General features: G+C 64.0%; 1 protein-coding gene across 1 annotated transcript; it reads right to left on the bottom strand.

Annotated features, from left to right (window-relative positions):
• Positions 1-419: 419 nt before the first annotated feature.
• FIBCD1 (fibrinogen C domain containing 1) lies at positions 420-12,504 on the bottom strand (the record flags this gene model as incomplete). Its single annotated transcript, XM_084298951.1, has 7 exons — positions 420-679; positions 904-1,083; positions 1,346-1,442; positions 5,656-5,792; positions 6,414-6,573; positions 7,383-7,859; positions 12,433-12,504. 7 exons carry the CDS (start codon positions 12,502-12,504, stop codon positions 420-422), a joined length of 1,383 nt encoding a protein of 460 aa, XP_084155077.1.
• Between the last annotated feature and the right edge of the window lie 9,382 nt (positions 12,505-21,886).

Raw genomic sequence — 21,886 nt, 5'->3', positions numbered from 1 at the left:
GGTGATGTGGGCACAGAGGCTCCAGCCCAGCAGCGCCCTCCCCATCCCCAGAAGCGCTGCGGGGGCTCTGTGGGTCCCCCCCAAGTGGCCACCAGGCTGCTCATAGATGTCCGTGCCCCCCGTGGGGACAAGCAGAGGGGACCAGCCTGGCACGACCTCACCGCTCAGCCCCCCCAGCACCGCTCCCCAAATCCCCGCTGCACCGCAAGCGGCTCGGAGAGGGGGCACCCAACTCGGCAGGGAGTGGGGGGCACGGGATCAACACAGACACCTGGGGAAACAGCCGCCAGCCCTGGGGGAAGATGCTCCAGAAGGACCCCGGGGGAGGACGGCAGCCTGGGGTGCGCTGGGAGGACGGGGACACGGGGACACGGGGCGCTGGGGAAGGGCAGGGGCTGGGGGGGAGCTCGTGCCATCCCCTAGTTCTCCTCCCGGACAGGCCGGATCTTCATCTCGGTGAACTTGAGGGAGTACTGCCAGCCCGTCCAGGAGGACCACTCGATGCCGTCGGCGTAGGAGCTGTGGTGGCCCTTGAGGTACTGCCCGTTGAGGTTGGAGGTGTGGCAGTTGCGGTACCACCAGGCGCCGTGGTAGAAGGACGCGCAGTTGTTCTCCGAGTGGTCGTTGTCCAGGTCCTTGGTGGTGAACTTCATCCCGTTGTGCTTCAGGAAGGAGTCTCCTGCCGCAGGGGAAAGGGGCCGTGTAGGGCTCTTCCCACCCCTCTCCCTGGGGGTCCCACACACCCCCCCGTGGGGCTCCCCGGTGCCGTACGGGGCGCTCGGGCTCACCCGCTGTGCCGATACCCAACCGGCAGCCGCTCTCCCGCTCCCAACCCTCTGCAGATGCAGCCCCAACAAAGGGTTTTGGTGCCCTGTGGGGCCACGCACGTTCCCGACACCCTACCTGCCGTCCCCGAGTAGTCGGCGATGGCCACGGGGTACCCGTCCTCCTCGGGGTCGACGGAGAAGAGCCCCACGCCGAAGCTGCCGTAGTGCGCGAAGGCGGTGCCGTTGTCGAAGTCCTCCAGGTCGATGCGGAGCTCGTAGGTGCCCTGTATGGTCAGCACGTGGATCCGCTTCAACCCTGCGGCGGGGGGACGGGGTGAGCGGGGGGCACCCGGGGGGGTTCCCCCAGGAAAGGGGCACAGGGTGGGATGCAGCAGCTCCCCCCCAGCCCCTGCTCCGCTTGCCAAGGGCGCGCACGCAGCTTCCCTGCCTGCTGCTGCCCCTTTGCAGCCTCCCTGCGTGCCGTGTGTCCCCCCCCCAAAGCCAGGCAGCGTTTGGGGGTTTGGGTTCAGCCCTGTGCGGAGGAAATCCGGCCCCAAAGGGGCTGCCACCCCACGCACCTAACCAGTGCTCCCCCGTCAGCTTGCCGAAGCCGTCCCGGTACGCTTCCCAGCCACGGAAGAAGTTCACCGAGCCGTCCTCCCGCCGCTGGAACACCTGGGGAGACACCGGGGGGGGGTCAGCCACGGGGTGCTCCGAGCCCGAGCTGCTCCCGGCCGTGCTGCTCCTCGTCCTGCTGCCTCATTAGGCCCAGATACAAATTAATTAAATTCCCAAATTAAACCCTTCGGGCTCGGTTATTCCATGGGGATGCCGGAGCGAGCGGAGTCCAGGCGATGCTGGGTTTTTATCCCCCCCCGGGGACAGGAGGGTGGCTTCAAATGGGATTTAACTCCATGTCCCACCTGGGGGACACCTCAGCTCCCCGTGCTGCCCAGACCCGGGCCAGCTCGGGGCTCAGCCTGTTTTTTCTGTCCGGAGCCACCCCTTTTCCTCTCCTGTCTGCTCATCGGCGTTTCACGCCCCGTGCGTTTCCTCCCCTTTTATCATTATTTTGAGTTTGATTTATTGACAGCAAGCCAGAAAACGCTGCTCCGTGTCCGACCGTTTGAACGTAATTAAGCCTCCAGCTCCAGATTAATTGCATTAAACTTGGCCGCCCCAGCCTGCCTGCAGGGGAATTGAAGCCGGAGGGACGGCCCCGCAGCGCTGAGCTCCCCGGGGTGCCGGGGGGCTCGGGGGGGGGCTGAGCCCCCAAGCACCGGGGCTGTCCCCACAAGCAGTGCCACCTCTCCAGGATGCTCCCGTCCTTCTGTGGCACGCTGCCGTGGCACATGTGGGATTTTTACCCCCTTAAATTGGTCACTGCACATCCCGGAGCTGCTCTCCACGGGGACGTGGCCCCCAGCTCCTGCCCCCCGTGCAGTTTTGGGGCTGGGCGCTGCCGGAGCCGCCCTGCGCAGGGGCAGCGCCATCCTCGGCGCGGCGCGGCGCTGATCCTGCTGTACTTACCTTCTAGAATTAGAGCCTTAATTTTTATCCCCGCGTTGAGCACTTGAGAAGCCGCGGCTAAGCCCGTTAAAGGGGCTTTCTGGGCGCTTGGCAGGCGAGGGGGTGGCGCGGCTGGCTGGGGGCCCCCCGAGCTGATTTTCCCCGGCCAAGGCTGGCTCCGAGCGCTGCCGCGTGGGGAAGGCGACAGCGATGCTCCCGTTTAATCGGCTTTGACCCGAGGTTGTAACTAGGCCAATTGCCCGAGGGGTGCTCAGGAAGGCGTGCGGGACACGGCTTCATTAGCTGAGGCTCGGCACGCTGCGGTGATTACCGAGGCGCCTGCAGCTTAAGGGCTGGCACGGGGCTCTCCCGGCACCGGAGCAGCCCTCGGTGCCCCACAGGTCCCCAAAATTGTCTTTGAGAGGCTCCAAACCACCTCGCAGCCCGTGCTGGGGTGCAAGATCTCCTGCAGATCCTTCTGGGTCTCCTGCGCCCTCCTCTTCACCTCTTGTCCCTCCTGCTGCGTGCGCCCACCAGGCAGGGATGCGATGGTTTTGGGTGAGCAGCTCGGGGGGATGCTGCCGTGAGCCTCCCGCAGGGGGATGCTGCCGGGGGGACGTGGGGACAGCTCTGGGCTGGGGGCTGCAGGTGAGAAATGGGCTGGGGGAGCAGCCTCACTGCGCTCACAGCGCGGGCTCCCTGCTCCTTTCCTCCCCATGAAATATGCATCACCCCCTCTTAAGCAAAAAGGATTTCCTTCCCCGCTTTAAAGCCCAGGCTGAAATATTCATCGCCCCGGCTCGCTGCCTCCTCCGGTCGTTGGGAGCTCACCGGAGAGAGGCAGACCCCGGGAAGGCACGGGCCCAGAAAAGTGAGTGAAATAAAGAAAAAAGGAGCACCAGCCTCTGCCTGCAGCCGGGCTGGGAAGTCTCCGTGCTGCAGCCCCGGCGCTGCTGCTGCTGCGAGGTTCGCTCAGCCCGTGGGCATCGCTGCAATTAAACCCAGCTCTAAGCACAGGGCATGGATGCTCCCGCTCGCCGGGGGACAGAGACCTGGCCACGCAGCACAGCTGGTGGCAGAGGTGTCCCCAAGGCTGGTGGCACTCCCAAAATAATGCCTTCCCCACCCACGTCTCCACCTTCGTGCTGCCCTGCCCACAGCGAGTGCCCCCCGGTGCTGCCAGCTCCCTTTTCTGGCAGGATCTACTTTTCAGCTGTGCAAAACACACGGGAAACGGCCCCAAATTGCTGCCGTCGCTCACAGCGAGCTGGGGAAGGTAGGGAGTGGAAAAAGCATCCCACGTCCCCTGGGTGCCCAGCCCCGGGCTGGATGTGGCCGTCACCTTGTGCCGCGGGGCGCAGAGCCGTGGCACGGGGAGCTGCACAGAGCTGTCCTGGGGACGGGGAGCAAACGGGGACCCTCAGGGCGAGGGGACGTGGTGGTGACCCCGTGGGGACGGGGAGATGCTGGTGGGTGACCCCGTTCGGGTTCCTCTCCCAGCGGGGCATCGGCACGGCCCTGCCCCTGCCCTGTCTCCGCAGGCTCCGAGCCTCCCTTGCAGCCTCGGGCTTAGCTCAGCAGCTCCCAAGTCAAAATTGATTCAGCTGCTTCCACCCACCCACCCACATGCAAATAAGCCCAAATGTCAGGAGTAATCGCTCCAGAGGAGGAGGAGGAGGAGGAGGAGGAGGGGAGGGAAATTTCCCAGGCTCTGCACCACAGCACCCAGCCGGGGCTCACCTGGAGCCCCCGTGGGCGCGTGCCTGTGGACCCCAAAATGTCCCCAGCCCCAGGGGAGATGGGTGGGATGTGTCCCCCCCCCCAGACCCTGGGGGTACACCTGGGAGCCTGCCCTGCAGAAAAACCCAGAGAAAGGGAGGCAAACAAGGCTGGTGCCGTGCCTCGAGGCAAGGAGCCGGGGCGAGCGTCTCGGTCCCTGTCCCTGCAGTGCCAGGACTTCGGCTCCATTGTCCCCAGCTGAGGCCAGGGCACGTGGTGCTGCCTGGGGTAAAATCATTCACTTTGCACCCTCCCCGGCCCAGCTGGAGCCCTCCCAGCTGCAGCAGCTTTAAATAAACCTCTGAGTGGCTGGCTAATCACCTTGGGCTGCTCTTCAGGCAGCTCCTGAGTGCGTGGCTGGGGGAGGCTGCGTGTGGGGTTGGCCGGGACCCCCTGCTCCTTGGGAAAGGAGGGGGTCCCCCTTTTCCTTCCGTGCACCCCCAGGACTCAGGGTGCCTGTGCTGTGCCTCGATTTTCCCAGCTGGAGCTGCTGCTACCGACCCGGCTGTGCACAACAAGTTGCTGCTGCCTGGGGTGGGCTCCGGGCAGAGCGAGGCCGAAGGCTCATCAGCCCCCCGAGGGCAGGGGGGCTAAGCTCCCTCCTGGCACCGCTCAAAGCTGCTTAGGGGAAGCAGATCGCGGGGATTTATTTCCTAGAGCGCCCAGCTGGAGGGGCTGGAGGGGTGGCTCGGCTCAGCCAGCGTGTCCTTGGGGGGGAGGCTGCCTGCCCCTGAGGGTCAGCACCCTTGGGTCCCTGCAGGGTGGCACCCCGACACCCCATGCAGTGCCCCTCTGGGTGGGGGCACCCAAGGGGGCCTGGCTGAGGAGGGTCCCTGGGTCGGGGGGCTGTGATTGCGTCCCCCCGCCCGCTCCGTGCCGCATTACTGCGATTTCGGGGCTGTCGCGGCGCTGCAGCAAAGCGAAGTGGACAAGGCAAGCTAATCAGTGCTGCAGGCGCCCCGGGGTGCCCCTTTGTCAGCTGAGGCGAAACGAGCTGGGGCTGGGGGCGTCCCGGGCTCTGGAGGGGGCAGGGAGGGCACGAGGCTGTGCTCTGAGCTTCCAAAAATGCTCTGGAAAGCCCTGGTCACCCCCTTTGGACAGGGACAGGGGCATGTGGGCTGTGACGGGGGGCAGAGCAGGCGTTTGTGGCTCACAAGCTAATTTCTCCTGCTGCCCTCTAGTTTCATTTTGGGCAGCCTGGTTTTGGGGAGCTGCCCGAGCACCCCACTCAGGGCTGGTGGCTCCATGCAGCCTGGTTTGCCTTCACTGCCCTGCTCCGTGCACAGCACCCAACAAAAGGCAGCACGGAGCCCGGCACGAGCTCACACCACCCAGCAGGACACGGGGATGGGGTCAAGCAGAGCCTTTTGCCCCATTTCATCCCATCCTGGAGCCAGCCCTGCTGGGAAGGACGGGCTCCATCACAGCACCAAGCTCCATCACCCAGCTCCAAACCCCAGCACTGCGTCCTGAGCCGGTGCCAGGTCCCGGTGCGCAGCCAAGCCCCATCCCCACGTCCCCACGACGCATCCCGGTGCCGAGAGCGACGTCTCCAGCCCACAGCCCCCTCGTCCCCACGTGGGGACATGGCCCCGCTCACCGTCCAGCCGCCCCCGTCCGTCGTCATGTCGCAGTAGACCTGGAAGCCCGAGGGGTCGTGCGTGGGGAAGATGGAGTAAATCCCATCCTCTTGCTGTCCGCTCGCGTAGATGTCAAAGCAGTCCCGGGGCCGGGAGCCTGGAGCGGGGCGCGGGGATGGGGTGGGAAGGAAGAGGGAGGCTGGTTAATTAATGAGCTAATTTCGTGGCTTGCCATTTCTTCCAGGCTCTTGACCGTGCTGCCAGCTCTCGTTGCCTCGCTCTTTCCAGCCCTTCTCCTCCGAGGCTCGGGGGAAGCAGTGCTGGGGGGGGACGCAGCCACCACGGGGCAGGGACCGTCCCCAGGACCCCTGTGATGCCCAGGGCCGGTGGGTCCCAGCTGGGGAGGAGGGAGCCAGAGGCAGCCGCAGGCAGGGCAGGGACACGTGCTGCCGGCCCCGGGGCCATCTCAGCCTCATCCCAACCCACGGTTTGAATGCCATGGGAGGAGAAAGGTCACTTCTGCACATCTGTGGGGAACAGGCAGGGGTAAAGGCGCTTTGGGGCTGGTTTCACAGACTGGATAGCTGGGGCTGCGTGGTGAAAACCCATCCTGGGCACATCTCCCTCCTGCCCAGTCCCCCCGCCGCACCCAGTGCCCTCCAGGCTGGTTTCCCCATCTCGGGTTTGTTTCCCCCTCCCTTTTCCCCAGGCAGGGACATGCTGAGGGCCACCCCATGGCAGCACCCTCTCCCTGGGTGGGACGAGGACCCCATCTCACCGTTGGAGCAGCCGCGGGGCCGCGCTCCCCGTGCCGGGGCTCGCTGCAGGTCGGCCTTGAGCCGGGGCCGTGCGCCGCCGCGCTCCTTCTGCAGCGTGTCCAGCACGTCGCTGACGGAGCTCACCAGCCGAGCCATGTTGGCCTGGCTCTCCGAGAGCAGCTGCGGGAGACGGGGACACAGGGGAAGGTGACAAGTTGTGGTTAGGTGTGATTTTTTTTAGGCCCCTTCCACCCGCAGCAGGGCGGCTCCTCCGTCCCCACGCAGCGCGGATGCTCTGCCCGCTCCCTCGGTTCCCCAAACGCCACCAGGCAGGGCGCAAGGTGGGGACACAAAAGCCACAGCAGACCCCAAAACAGCCCCCTTGGGTGCTTTGCAGCCTGGTGGGGTCTTCTCCAGGCTGGAGAAACCCCCGGCCCTTGGTGCGCCGGTGCTGCCGCCCCGCGGGTGGGCACAGGGAGCAGCCTTGGGGGACCTGGGGGTGGCAGCAGGAGCCGTGTCCTGAGCCAGCCACCGGCTCTGCCTTCCCCCGAGGTGACCCGGCGGGGAGAGGCAGGCGAGGTGAGGGCAGGCGGGAGCAGGGCAGCGGAGCTGAGGAGGTGACAGAGGGACGGGCAGCCAGCCGTGAGCGGGACCCGCAGCATCGCGGCAGCTCTGCCCTACCCGGGTAAGGTTTTGGTGCCAGGAGGGGTTGGGGCGGTGAACTGGGGAGGGCAGGGGGGTGGTTGGTGAGCAGGGAGGGGAGAAATCCCCAGCACGGTCCTGCTGCCCGTTTGGGTACGCCCAGGGGTGCTGAGCCAGACCTGGAGCAGGGAGCTGTGCACGGGGACCCTAAAAGGCTGCAGCCATCGGTGTTGCATCACCCCCAGCTCCTCTCCGCTGGAGCTGCTCCCTCTACACAGACCAGGGGCCGTGCCCTACAATCCTGGGGACCTCCAGGTCCCCAAGCAGCACCGCGGAGCCGTACCCACCTGGATGAGCCTGCCCTGCTCGCCCTGCAGGGCGCTGAGCTCCTGCCCCATGGCGCTGTGCCCCTTCTTCAGGCCGTCGCAGTCGGCGCGCAGCTGGGCGGCGTGCGCCAGCAGCTTGGCCACCTCGTCGGCCACGGTGACCAGCAGGGCCTTCTGCTGCCCCTTGGCGGCCTTGGCCTCGGCGTCGTGGTCGGAGAGGGCGCGCAGCAGGGAGCTCTGCAGCCCCTCCAGGCGCCCGAAGCCGCCCGCCTGGTCGGGGCAGTTGGGGTCGATGAAGATGTTGATGCGGGAGCTGTCGGCTTTCTCGATGGTGACCAGGGCGTTGGCCTCCTCGGGGTTGGTGCTGATGACGGGGGGCGGCTCGGTGCCCGGCGCGTGGTAGTGGTTGATGAAGAGGATGGCCCCCGTCACCGTCACCGCCAGGAGGACGGCCACCGACAGCAGCACGGTGCACAGGACGTACCCGCAGCTCATCCTCTGGGGGGACACAGACAGATGCCATCGGGACCCACCCGGGTGGACCTCAGGACACCCCACCCCGCTGCAAGGTGGGTTCAGGCCCTCAGGGGGCAGGAGCTGGGCTCAGCTCCGGGGTTTGCACCCGCTGCAGGGTGCTTTTGGCCCTGTGCGAAGCCCGGAGGGGGAGCTCTGCCTTCGTGCCCTGTTTTTGGGCAGGCAGCCCCCCCAGAAGACCCCACGGGAGAAGTGGGGTGGTTGGCACCTAGGGGACAGCGGGGAGGCCAGGCTGTGGGTTTTTCCTGCGGGGTGGCATTCTCCATGTGGCTCGCATCCGCGCCCATGGGTTGGACCCACACCTCCGCGACGGGTCCAGCAGTGAGGGAGGTGACGCTGTGCACCGGAGAGGGGGGGACACGGGGACCCCAAGGACCCCCCGGGGAGCTCCTGAGGCTCTGCCAGGGCTGGAGGGGCACGGGTGAGATCAGTGAGCAAAGCTGCTAAAACCGCCTGGGAGACGGGGGGTATGAAATAATAACGAGAGCGAATGGTGCCGCGGCCGCGTGCTGCCGCTCGCATGTTTTATTGAACAGGCGATGCTCAGCCAGAACAGCCCCAGCTCCAGGGAGGTGCGTGCGGGCTCCCGGCTGCCCTGGGCGTGCACGAATTTGGGGAGAAATAGGGGGAAAAAACACCACCTGTGAGCCCTGGGGAAAGCAAGGAGGGGAGAGGTAAGCACGGGACGTCCCCAGCTGGAGCCACGCTGAGCACCGCGGGGACCTGCTCCCAGCGGGGAGCTCCCTGCTCCAGGGAGCCCCACGTTCCTGTCCCCTTTGCACCATCCCCGTCCCCGGAGAGGAGCAGGGCAGCTCCCAAAGCCCTCGGCTCACGGGGAGAGCCTCTCCTCCTCGCACAGCCCCACGGAGCGTGACGCTGCCTCCCCCCCCCGGTTCCCATCCCACCTGCGGGACAGAGGCTGTGATTTTCCCCTGACCCCGGCCGCAGCTGTCAGAAGGAATTGCAGGGCTGCCAGAAAAGCCGCCGATTCGCAGAGACAAAGACTACTTTCTCCGGGAATGAGAGGAAAATTGCTGCATCTGCAAAGATTTCCCAGGCCCTGTCCCCCTCCCGTGCGCATCTATCTGGAGTGACACCTTCCTTCAAGCACCCTTCACTCACGCTCCTGCAACCATTTGCATTAAGGTGACCCCAGCTGCGGTGGATGGGGAGGGCTCGGGGGGGGCCCACGGCTGCCCCCCAGCCCTGGGGGATGCTCTGGGTTTGTTCCCTGGTGATGGGAACGGCGCTGGGCTGCGAGGGAGCCACCCCGCAGGGAGCACCGTAAGGAGGCAGCCCCAAAGCCTCCTGCTGTGTGCATCAGGAGGAAATGTCACGGCATTAAGGGGAGCTTTCAGCAAGCTGGGGGGGTGCTGTGTGCTTCTACACGGGGTGGGGACAGGGACAGGGGCTGAGGGGCTCATCCTCGGAGTGCTTCTGCCCACGGGATGGGGCAGGGGACATCGCTGGCAGCCCCGTGGGGACGATTGGGACCCGTCCCCTGCGAGCACAGAAGCCAAAAGGATGGGGATGGATGGGGATGGAGGCTGAGCACAGGCACTCGGTGGGATATTTGGGGGCCTGCAGGACGAGCAGTGACAGTGCCACCACGGCTGTCCCACCCCCAGCTCTGCGCCCTCCTGTCCTGCACGGGGCTGCTCCCAACCCTGTGTCCCCCCCCCCTCGCTGATGTCCTGCTGGGACCCCCGAGGGACCCGGCTGCCAGCGAAGGGCTTCCATCCACGGAGCCACCCGGCTGATGTGCTGCTTCCCACGGCCACAAATCCCGCGTGGGCTCCGACACCACGAGCCTGCGGCTCTGCCCAGGAGCTGCACCCACCCAGCTCCTCTCCAGCCTTCAAGCCCCGGCACCGGGGGGCAGCAGGGGGGGGACACACGGCCCCTCTGCTCGCAGCCGTGCGGTGACAGCTTTACAGGGCCCCCAGCATCTCGCTGGCAGGTTGTGTTACCTGGCAACCTGCGGTGGGGAGAGGAAGGGAAACTCAGCCAGCAGCACCAGGAGCGCTCCCGGCTGGGTGGGGGTCCCCCGAGCCCCCACCCCAAACTCGGCAGCACCACGGTGGAGAGAGAGATCCCAGCACGGGGCCCTGCAAACACCTCGTCCCTCAGGGCTCCGAGGGATTCTGCTGTCCACTGAGGGGCTTGGAGCTCGTGGAGCTTCTTGCTGAGCTTTTGGGCAGCTGTAGGACATCCCTCTGCTGGACGACACCCTGCTTGGTGGTGTCCCCCTTGCCATCAGGCTGGAGCTCCTGATGTCCCCAAATCACTTCTTCCTAAGGAGCGAGTGGAGCTGCTTCACCTGCAAACCTGCTCGGGGTGCTGGGCTGTGAGGCCGTGGTGGTGCCAGTCCCTGCTCTGCCCCCCGTGGGTGCAGAATCCCCCTGGGAAGTCGGGCACCGAGCCACGGAGGAGAGCGAAGTTTGGCAGATGGATGGCGGTGCCCAGGGTGGCCTCGTGTACAGATCCCTGCAGCCGGTGGCCTCCGAGCTGATGTCTGATGGCAGCGGGGCTGGGAACAGTCGGAGCAAACCCACTGCTCCCCTCCTGGGCCAAGGCCAAGGCTGGTTCCCCTCATGCTGGATGCACGTGGGGCACGGAGGAGGCAGCCCCACGGAGCTGGCACTGAGGATCCTGCTCCTTTTTGGCCCTCTGAAGGGCTGAAGCACCCTGGAGAGCCAGCATGGGTGGGGAGCAAAAGCTCCTGCACCCCGAGCCCTGGTTTGGTGTCTCCACTCGTGGCCACTGTGCCCGTGGGGTGGTCCCAGCAGCACCAGTGCCCAAAAAGTGGCCACACTGGGCGCAGGATGCACCGGCTCCAGCACACGCAGCCGGAGCAGAGCCACAGGGAGGGAAGGGCAGCTGCTGGTTGTCCCCGGGCAGCCGGGATGGGGATGGAGCTGAGGACGGAGAGCAGTGCTGGGAGAGGCTGAGCTTTGCCGTGGGGCAGTTTTTGGAGGAGGAGGCGCCCTTTGCTCCAGCAGCCAATGCTCTTCGCTGTGGGGCTCACCAGGCAGGACCGTGGGGAGAGCTCTGGGACGGGGGCAGAGACTGCTGGGGGCTCCCCTGTGAGCCGTGCCCCAGCTGGGTCCGATCCAGGCTCCCAGGGGTTCTTCTCAGCTCGGTTTCCATCAGCCACCCCATGCTGCTGGGGCCATCTGGCCCCAGAGGAGCCCCAGGACAGTGAGGGCTGTTCCATCTGCACCCAAAGGCAGGGCTTGCTGCTCAGGCAGCTCCTCATGCATCCCAGCTGCTTGTCCTGCTCTTCCCCTGCCCCCCTCCAGGCTGAAGCAGCCTCGCTCCAGCCCTTCTTTGCACAGAGCTGCTCCCTGTGGGGCTCGGGGCTGTGCTGGAGACGTGTCCCAGCACCTTGTTGTGCTCCCTGCCCGTCCCAGCACCCTGCCAGGCTTCTCCCAGACCCGGCACGGAGCTGAATCCTTTTACCTGCTCTCCTCCGTGCTCCCAGCCTGCTGCTGCTGCTCCTACAGCGCGGCACGGCGCGGGGAGAGGAGCTGCCTGGCTGCGGGTGAGCGCGCAGGGACAGCTCTCTGCTGGAGCCTCGGGGAGCTGGGAGCAAACTCTGCCTCCTCTGCAAAGCCCAAACAGCTCCAGGCTGTGCCATCCAGCCCCGTGTGGGGCCAGAGCCATTGAAGGGGTGGGCGAAAAGCAAGCGATGGACGTGGGGACGAGCGTGCCACCGCTGTGCCTGCTCCCCGCAGACCCTCTCCGGGCAGCGGGGTGCAGAGAGAAGCCAAATGATAGAGGCTGCTGCTGCTGCCTCCCTGCTCCCAGCTCCATCCCTGCCTCTCGGGCTGTGTCGGGACCATCTCCTTCGTTTCCCCCAGCCCTTTGCAGCCCTGTTTGCCCACGCACCGTGCGCCTTCGCCCCCAGCCCTGCCTGGCACAGGGTGCGAGGCAGCCACGTGCCCCAGCCGTGCCCCCCTGCCTGCCCCACGGCTTCGGGCTCGGCTGGGGGAACCGACACACGCCTGGCTGCTGGAGCAAGCAGCCTTTGGCACACGCACGGGCACCCGTGTGTCACCCACGCTCTGCCACCACCGCCCCGCACCCCGCCGGCCTGTCCCCCAAAACCCGGCCGCCTGCTGCCCAGGAGAGGGGCAGGTTGGGGAGGGAGGGGGGGCGAGGAAATAAAGGCATGCAGCCGGCTGTGGCTGCAGCACGGCCACCAAATCCCCTCCAGGAGGTGATTTCGGAGGTGATCGAAGCGGTGGAGCAGCGGCGTTGTGTGTGACAGCCCCGGAGCGGCCACGGCGCACGGAGGGATGCGCCCCCGGCTGGAAATAAAGCACCGCGGGGGGGGGGGTTTCACGGGAGGCAGCGAGCCCAGAGCCTCCCTTTGGGTCCTTTTCGGGATGAGGATGCTCGCCTCAAGGCGGGGGGGGGAGCCTCTCACAAGCGGGGCTGCCCAGGGCGAGAAGTTGGGGAGGGGGCCCCCCCCCCACCCCGTTCCGCCTCCCCCTGCCGGGTGCCGTCCCGCCGCCCCCGGCTCGCCCCGTACCTGCGCTTTCTCCTGCTGCCCGTCCTCAAGTTGCGAGGCTCCTCCCATGGTTTTCCAGCGCTCGTTCCCCATCGCGCCGCAACTTCGGGCCAAGTCCCCGAGCCCCCTCCCCGGGCGCAGCAGCCCCGCAGCCGCCGCCGCCGCCGCGCAGCCGGAGCGGGAGGAGGAGGAGGAGGAGGAGGAGGACGGGAGGAAGAGGAGGGAGGAGGCCACGGGCACGGACGCGGGGGTGGGTCTTCCCTCCCGGCAGCCCCGCCCGCCCCTCTTTCCCCCCCCCCCCCCCTTTCTCCGGCCGTGGGTAGGGGGCAAAGGGGCGAGCGGTGCCCCCCCCACACACACCCTGGGGTGCCCCCCTCTGGTCCCACCGCTGCCCCCCCTCACCCCCCCAAGGCACTGCTATGATGGGGGCTCCTCTGTGTGCCCCCCACCCCTCTCCAGCCGCTCCGGAGTCACTCCGGATTGAAGCCCCCCCCCCCCCCGGGGACAGCCCGGCTGCTGCTGGCGCAGCCGGAGGAGGCGCAGCAGGTAAGGCAGGGGCTCGGAGCAGGGTGGCGAGGGGGGGTTTTGGGGTGTCCCCTGTCCCCTTGGGGCTATGGGGAGGGGCAGGTGCTGGGTGCGTGGCCCCCCCACCCCATTCCCAAGGCCGTGGTGCTGGGGGCAGCAGCTCGGGGGGCTCGGTGCCACCCTGCCCCACGGGGGGGGGTGTCCCTTAGGGGGTCTGGGCAGAGTGGGGGTCATCTGGATCCCCCCCCAAATAGCCTTGGGAGCCAAAGGGGACCTGCTACAAACCCCCAGTGCTGGCTGGGGGGGCAGCAGCAGTGCCCCCACCCCCTGGAGCTGCCCACCAAAGCACCGCAAGCAGGGCGTTTTGCCCAAACCCTGGCGTTTTCAGCCCAAAGCGGCAGCGCCGGCCTGACTTCCCACCACCTCTCGGAGCAGGGCTGTGGGTTTTTGTTTTTTTTTTTTTCCTTCCCGTACCCTGGCGGCACCTCCCTTTTAATCTTTCATCCGCCGCTTGTCTGACCTGCGGGCAGGAGCGCTGCTAAGAGCTTCAGAGGAGCATCCTGAGAGCACAGAGGGCTCAGCCCTGCTGGGGAAAGGGGGGGCTGCTCCCTCCCTCGCTGCCGAGAAGCCCCCGGAGACCTCTGAGCATGGGGGGCACAAGGGGAAGCACCCCCAGGCCGGCACCTTGAGCCGGGGGTGCCTGAGTGCCCCCTGTCCCCTGGCCAGGAGCAAAAAATGCCCATGGTCCTGGTGATGCTGTGCGGATTTACCGGGTGCTGCCGGTGGCCACAGCCCAGCTCCTTCCCCGCTGGTGGCTTCTCAAGGGCTCCTCGCTGCAGCTGAGACCAGGCAGCTCGCTGCACCAGTGGCGGGTTCGTGTCCCCCCCCCCCCCTATTAAGCAGGGAAGTCCCCGGAGGCTGTTAGAGCTGAACTCCGAACAATAAAAACTTATCATTAAAAAGAAATGTGTCTTGGCTTCATGTGGCCTGGCAGCGCGGGGAGGAGTGATTCAGTGGCTTGTCAGCTCTCGGTGTTAGGCACGGCGAGCTGCACAACTGGACCCTCTCCAAGTCCAGCAACTCATTTTCTGCAGCGGGAGCCGGGGCTGTGCAGGGAGCTGGCGTTTAATTTGCAGCCCAAACACACCTTGACACAACCCCCAGCGTGGGCACGGGTGCTGGCGGGGGGCAGGATGCTCAGGGGTTGGGTGCCCGTGAGGGTGCGGGCGCAGGGCGCGTGGCTGCCCGGTCCTTGTAGGCGCGTGGTTTTTTTGGGGAGCCCTGCCCGTGCACGAGCGAGGGGCCGGTGGGGATGCTGGCCATGCTCATCGCTGACTCACGCCGAGCCGTGTCACCTCGTGTCACCCGTCACGGGCTCTGCCTGGAGATGTGGCACTGGGGATGTGAGAAGGGGCGCCCTGGCTGGCTGAACCCCACGGCTCCATCCCCATCCCCTCCTGGGCTCACAGGCCTGCAGCTCCTTCACCCCGGCTCCTCTCGGGGGCACTGCATTTATCCCCAACATTTAATTTTTAAAAGCTTGCCCAGACAAAGTGGTCCCAGCCCCAGCCCCCCAGAGCTGTGCGGGGTGCCATGGAGGACCCCAGGGCTGGGGTGAGGGCTGTGGCCGGGCACCGTGGGGCTGGGAGAGCTCCGGGGGGATGCCTGTGGCACGGCAGCAGCTTGGTGAGGTGGGGAGGGGGCTTCTGCCGGCAGCCCGGCCCGGATCGATCCGCGCAAGGAGGGGATGATTCATGTCTCAGGCTGTGGCCTGAGGGTGAAAACGGGAGAAGTGTTTGATGTGAGGATGCCGGTCCTGCTGGGAGCTGTGGCTCCTGCTGGAGCTTCCCCGCCCCGAACAGGCTCTGCCCCTGCTGCCCGAGGGTCCTGGGCTCAGCCTGGGGCAAAAAAAAATTACCAAAGGATCTTGGGATTAGCTCTGTGCGCTAAAATACGGTGTTTAAGGAAAATTTTTGGATGCTGTCTTGCGTGCAGTTGTTGAAGGCGGCGAGCAGAGCTGCTGTGCATCGTGGCCAGCAGGGGCTGGCTCCGTGCAGGGTGGCCGTGTCCCCTGTGGGGACAGAGACCCCCAGGGAGCAGGGGACACATGGGACAGGGCTCGGTGCCGTGCTGCCCCTCGCCACAATCAGCCAGCACTCTCTCTGCGTGCCCGGCACAACATGGCGCCGGAGACGGGGCTGGATTTTGGTGGGTCCCAGCAGGGTTTGAAACCTGTGGGTTTTGGGGACAGAATCCTGCATCTCGCAGCCATTTCCCCACCGATTGTGCTGGGGTTGGGGTTGGGGGGGCTGCCTGGAGGCCGCCACCTCCCCGGGTAACCGCGCGCTTTCCTTGGCCGCGTGCCATCAGAGCCGGAGAGCCGTCGCTGCACACACACGGCGTCAGACATCATCATAATATTAATAATGAAAGGGCAGCTCCTTCAAAGATCTTCGCCCCTGCGCCGCACGGCTGGAGAGAGCGCAGAATGCAAAGGAGCTGCGTGAGCCTCATCCCAAGCAGCCGCGGGGGGAGCGCCGGGATGCCCCCTGCCCGCCTCCGTGCTTCGAAGCTGGGCTCACCAAAACCCACCGGGAGCCCCCCCCCCGCTGCTCTCCCCACTGTGAATTTTGCTGCGGGGGGTCCCCAGCTCCTGTCCCCCGGTGCCAAGCCTTGCCAGTGGTTGTGGCCGGAGCCTGTCCTGCGCCCTGCCCAGCATTCAGCGATGCCACTCGCCGTGCCAGGGGGATTTCTTTCCATCAGAGCCATCAGCAATCGACGGCTCAGGCAAGGAGACGGGCTACCTGCAAGGAGGTGTCTGGGGCTGGAGGCACAGCGGCCCACAGGGGGGTCATCTCCTGTCTTTCTGGGGCGCAGGGATGCTCTGGCACCCCCCTGCTGGCAGTGCCAGAGGTTTTGGTGGGGCCACGAGGAAAAGGGGGAACCAAAGCGTCTCTCGGAGGGAGACTGAGGTGGCCCCAGCACCCCCGAGCATCTCTTCAGCTCCACTGCCTGCAAGATATTTGGACTGCAAAATAAAACTCTTTTAGCCCCCAGTTTGGCCGCTCTTTGTGTGGGGTTTCCCCAGGAGGGTTTCGCTGTGGCTGCCCCGGTCTGGGAAGGAAGGAGCCAACCCCTTTGTGCTGGGCGCAGACCCGTGACAACCATTCCCACCCATTCCCACGTGCTCTCCACACATTTTGGGGGTCCCGATGGGCAGCAGCAGGGCCGTGCCCCTGCACCCCAGGGAGCACAGCACCGGCAGGAGCCCGCTGTGCACCCAGTGCCAGCCCTTTGTGCCTTTCTGCACAGCCCTTTCTCAGGTTTTTTTTTTTGTTTTTTTCCTTTTTTTTTTCCCTCTCCAAACACAACAAAACCCCCAAATCCTCCCCGAGTGAGAAGTCTCTTTTTGTTCCTTTTTTTTTCCCACTGCTTGCTCTCGCCGCTCTCTGCCGCGGCAGAGTTATCGATTGGAGCTGATTCCCTGTAATCCGCCCTTTCTGTGAAGAGTTGGCATCCTGGAGACCCCGGGGGGGGGGCCCAATCCTGCCCCCACGCAGGTCTCGCTCCTCTGCCAGGCTCGGGGTGCAGCGGGGCACCCGGGTCCCCCCCATCCCCTCCAAGCAAAGCTGGGGGCCAAACGCCGGGTGTGGGGCTGGCACGCAGGGTCAGGCTGTGAAAAGGCTCTGATTTGGGGCAGAGCCCTGGGGGACCCTATGGGGTGGGTTTCTGGGGCACCCTCCTGCCCCTCCTGTGTCCCCCAGGGTGTCCTCCCCCAGCTCATCCCCTCCTCGCTGCCTCCCCATCTATAATTACTGCCAGCAAATGGGCCGCAGCTCCGGAAAGCGAGGAGGGAAAATATGTATGTACATAAAAAAAAAAAAAAACACCACCACCCAAACAGCCAAAAAAGCCTCCTGAAAGCACAGCACAGGCAAGGTTTTAATTTAAAACCTTCTCCTGCATGAAGAGCAGCAGCCCGGGCCATCTGGAGGAGCATCTGCAGGTGCCGGGGAGGCGGCGCTGCCTCCCCCAGCTCCCCGGGGAAGGGGCTTGGAGCTGGCGAGGAACAACCCCGGGTGCCCGCGCAGTCCTGGCCGGGGGCTCCCAGCCCAGCCAGCGAGGTCTCTCTGCTTAATTGTTCCGTGCGCAGGAAAAAGTGATTACGAGTCCCAGACGCAAGCTGCGATAGCAACCGAGTTTATTGCGGGAGATTAATTCCGGGGTTTTAATTGAAACTTCGGGAGCAGGGCAGGGAGGGGTCGGCCAGGGCTGGCAGGAGAAGGGATGGCCCAGCCGTGCCCGCGGCCATCCCCAACCCCATTCCCGCTCCAAAGCGGCACTCGATGAAACCCCAATTAGCAGATTACTCGTCAGAGGACTCCTCCATTGGCTGAGCATCGCAGCCAGCATCCTAAAGCCCGAAATCTCCTAGCAACTCCCCTGCTTTGCCTCCCTCCACCGGGCCCTGCTTCCCCGGCCCCCCCTTGGCGCACGCAGCACCCGGTGGCTCCAGAGACATCGGTGGGGCCCAGCAGGGATCTCACCCCCTGCACAAACCCTCAGCGATACGGGAAAGGTGCTCGTGCTGCATGGCTGGGCTGCCTGTACAAGGCTCAAATCCTCGGGTTTATGCTTTGATGGCAGAGATTCGGTGTCTAAACCTGTATCGGAAAGCTTCGTCCTCCCAGCAGGCAGCACGTTGGAGACGCTGAGAAAAAAATAAATAAATCAGGGGACCCCAAATCGTGGCCAGACCTCGCAGCTCCTGCCCAGCCCCGGGAGGGGAAGGCAGCCCCCTGGCTTCAACACCAGGCGAATTCCAGCCCTTCGTGGGGAAGTGGATTAGCGGCGGCGAAGTGGCTCTGCTCCTAACCTCTCTGCAAATGAAAACGTCCTTGAAAGTGTAAAATCGCGGCAGGGCGCAGGGGGACGCCCAGGGCCAGGCTGGCTGTGAATCTCCTGCCGTCCCCGTTTCAGTCGGGATCATCAGTGCTTCCCAATCCTTTCATTTCGGGTTCAGAAGGCTGGAAACAAGGGCTGGAAAAATAGCATTTTGTTGGTTGGAAGTTAATATTTGATGTGGGGAAAAAGGAAAAAAAAAAAATAAATAGATTTTTTTCTTAATGCCTTAATATTTACAGGCTGGGAAACGCGTCCACAGATGAGGGAGCGCTGAAAAGGATAAATCACTTCTCTTCCTTTAATGTGCTTTGTCGTGCTTTATCTAAAATACAGTCATAAAATTACCAAATTGAAATTTTAAATGGGGGGGGAGGGGGGGGGGAGAAGGGGGAATATCTGGAGGGTTTGCTGCTGCTTCTGTTTTCTTATTGCCAAATAAAATACAATTAAAGCAACGTTTTATACGCCAGCCAGCTTAGCTAACACTGGCTTTCTGACGGCACTTTTTTTGTGTCAGCCAATGAAAATAAATGGTGCGGGATTACCAGCGAGCATCCAGCCTCTGGGGCTGGAGGGGGGATCAGGAGCAGCAGGCGTTTTGGGTACGAAAAGGAAGGATTTGAGTCCCGCTCCAAGTGGAAATCTCCAGGGGTGTCCAGCCCGGAGCGATGCGCTGCCTCCCCTGGGCTCCCAGTCCTCACCAGAGCCTCCCAGTTCAGCTGCTGGTGGGGGGAGACAAAGCCACGCAGGGCTCCCAGTGACATCAGGGTGGCCCCAGCTTTTCCCCCAGGGTTTGTCCCCGCTCTCGGCTGCTGGCGGCTGAAATCCCTGTGGAAATGGGATCGGGCACCGCTTCCCAGGGGAATGAGGGGCACCACACAGTGGGATAAGGACACGGTGGATCACGTTATGGGGGTTATTTCTCCTGCTTTAAAGTCTAAGGTACGACAACAGCTCCTGATTTGTCACGGAGCATCCTGCAGCAGCTCGTGTGGACGGCGAGGGCTGGGGGCTGTCGCCAAGCGCTCGTAGCTCATGGTGGTGACACCAGGCTGGGGGGGTCATTTGGTGAACGAGGGGGCTCCGGTTCCTTCCCCGGGTTATGGGTTTAGCTGGGAATCTGTCTGGGGTGACCATCTGGTGGCATATGTGCCACTCAGCTGTCACCCCCCTCCTGGCAGCGGGGACACACGGGGTACCCCGTGGTATTGGGGTACAACGGGGATGCGCCCGGGGCTCGGGACCATGGCACGGGGGTAGGGGGCTGCTGTGCCAGGCACGTCCGTGGCTCCTGCTGCAGTGGGGACAGACAGACGGACGGATGGACAGGTGAGATAGCATGGGGAGGCAGGGCAGGATGGACAGCTGAGCCTCCTTAGCAGATGAGGTGGCCTCAGGTGATGCCAACATCCCATTAAGGGGGTTTATCAAGGGAGGCCGCCCCTTTTAGCCCAGATGCTGCTTTTGGGCTGCGAGAGCTTCAGCTCCTGCTCGTTAATTAGAGAGGCTGCGGGGAGGTTTGTGCTGGTTGGCCTCGGTGAGCAGCCGTAATGTGATGGGCGATTTGGGACTCCCAAGCTCTTCTGCGGGGGTCGTTAAGCTACGGATGGACTCGAGCAGGGAGAGGGCATTTTTGGCTGTGCCCTAAAACCAGCTGGTCCTGCACTGCCCCTGCTCATGGTCCTGATGTCCTGGGCCATCAGGAGATGAGTGATGGATGTGCTGGGGACAGCCACAGCTTGCTGTCACCTCAGGACCCTGGGCTGGGTCCCTCGGTTTGTGTGTGAGATGGGGACCTGGCCAGGCTGAGAGAAGCTGGGAGGTTTCTCTTCTCTGTCTGGCAGGCGTGGAGAAAATCTGGGCACGGTCAGCCCCAGAAAGGGAGCGTGTCCCCATCCCATCCTCCTCTCGCCCCCTGAGATGCACAAATGCTACGGCAAGGCAGGGACCTGGCAAGAAATCAGCCGGGGTTTGCCTCCCTTCTCCCTCCTCTCCTGCCTTGGCAAAACTTCCTGCAGCGCCGCAGCATCCTGCCACGGCGCGGTCTGCTTGGCATCGCCTGCGCTGTATTTATGGCAGCCTTAATTAAATACGCTCTGCAATCAGCGCCACGCACGGCCCTGCTTCCCGAGACGAGGCTGGGCTGTGTGACGTGCCATCACCGAGCAGGAATGTGACTGCCGCCGTCCTGGGGAATTTCTAACGGAGATTTACTCATCCCAGGCCTCCCATTTCTCCGTTTCATGACATTTCACAAAGTTCAGGTTTACAAAATAAGCCGCCACAATGAAGGGATGCTCCAGATGTTATTTACTCTCCACGCACCACCTCCTGCTCGCTGGGGTCTTCATCCAATTCCCTGTGGAGACAAGGACTGGGTGCCAGCCCCTGCAAAGCCCCTGGTGCTGGAGATGCTCGCTCTGTGCCCACCTTGGTGTGCCCGGGGAGAAGCTGAGCTCTGCAGCTGTGCTGGAAAAACCTGCCTCTAATCCCACAACCATCACAGGGGGAAGGACGTGCTTGGAGCAGGAGGATGGAGCACGGTCCCGATGCCACCCTGGAGGATGCAGCACGGGGAGGTGGGGCTGCTGCCCCTCCAGTGGTGCCATTTGGGGTGCTGAGCCGCTCTGCTTTTAGAAGTAGACGTGGGCTAGAAGCTGGTGAGGGGGTGTGGGTGTGGGTTGTGGGCTGCTCGCCCTGGGGCTCTGCTATGGGCAGAAAAGGCAATTTGGGGAACTTGCTGGTGGCAGGAGGGTGGAAATCCCAGGGCTGGGTGGGGAGGAGAGGGGCTGCCGGGCTGAGTGGGCTTTCCCCTCGGGGTATCTCGGGGTGCCAGAGCTTCCCAAGCTGCTCACAGCACCTGTTTGCATCCCGTACCCAAATCCAAATCCTGGTGACCAAACCCTCTGTCCTCTTCCTCGGGATGGAGCTCACCACGGGAGCCTCGTACTCAGCTACAGGGAGGGCAGCTCATCCTTTCTGGGGAAGGATCTGCTGGAAGCCAAGCACGTGCCTGTGGTGTCCACCTTGTGGTGCCCATGTTAAGGAGCCACCTCTGCCCTCCAGGTGGTGGCACCAGGTCGAGGTGAAGCTTGTGCCCGTGCCCAGGAGCCCCCCAAAGCCCTGCCACGCTCACACCATCCCTGTCCTGGTTCTGTTTGGGGCCGTGGGAGGGATGGAGCTGCGGGGTCTCGCACACCTCGCTCCCACCCCGGTGCCTGCCTTGTCAGGTCTGATCAGGAGGAGGATCAGTCGGCCCCGCGCGCTCTCTCCAGATTTAATTAACGGGCCTTTCATCTCTACCCTGAAGGAATCTGCTATCTTCTGTCTTCTTAATTAACGTTCATTAAGCAAATCAGAAGAACATTTTCTCCCTACCACCTCCATAGCTCTTAACCCTTACGAGGTGCCAGGTCCGTGCCAGGGCAGGAGGCTCCTGGGCTGTGAGGCCAGCTCGGGTAGTGCCTGGACACAGGAGCCTTGGTCACCACGTCTCTACCTCACTTGGACCAAAGAGAAACCCTTCTGGGTGCAGAGGGCTTCAGCTGAGGTCAGGCCCTGCTCTACTGGGGGAAATGGGGAAATTCCCAGCTCTGGTTGCTCTTTTGGACATCCCTGTCTGAGGTAGTCCATGTCCCAAATGACAAGGGGTTTCCCACAGCCTGCTTTAGGTCTTCATCCCAGCTGGGGTGAAGCTCTCCTGTGGGAAGGGGACACATCTGTGTGGTCAGGTTTTGTTGCCAGAAGTCACTGTCCAAACATGGAAGGCTTCATAGTGCAGGAAAGTTGGCTCCAGCATCTTGCTCTCAGGAAAAAAAAAAAAAAAAAGAAGAAGAATTAAAAAAAGGTTATTTAGATCTGCTCCTGTTCCTGTGGCCTGAAGTTGGATGTGGTGGCTGTGGGGTGCCAAACCCACGCCGTGAGAGCACCTCTCCAGCACCCAGCTGGCAGCCGGAGCGCACCTGGCGAGCCTCACCCATGCAGGCTGGTGGCAGAGATGCTCAGGGCGAACACCAAGCTGCAAACCCTCTTCATTTTCTTCCCC

Source organism: Netta rufina (genome assembly GCF_964035555.1).
Source record: "Netta rufina genome assembly, chromosome: 20".
In the NCBI taxonomy this organism is placed as follows: Eukaryota; Metazoa; Chordata; class Aves; order Anseriformes; family Anatidae; genus Netta; species Netta rufina.
Note: the sequence above shows the minus strand (reverse complement) of the source record. Positions and strands in the feature narration are given on the sequence as shown.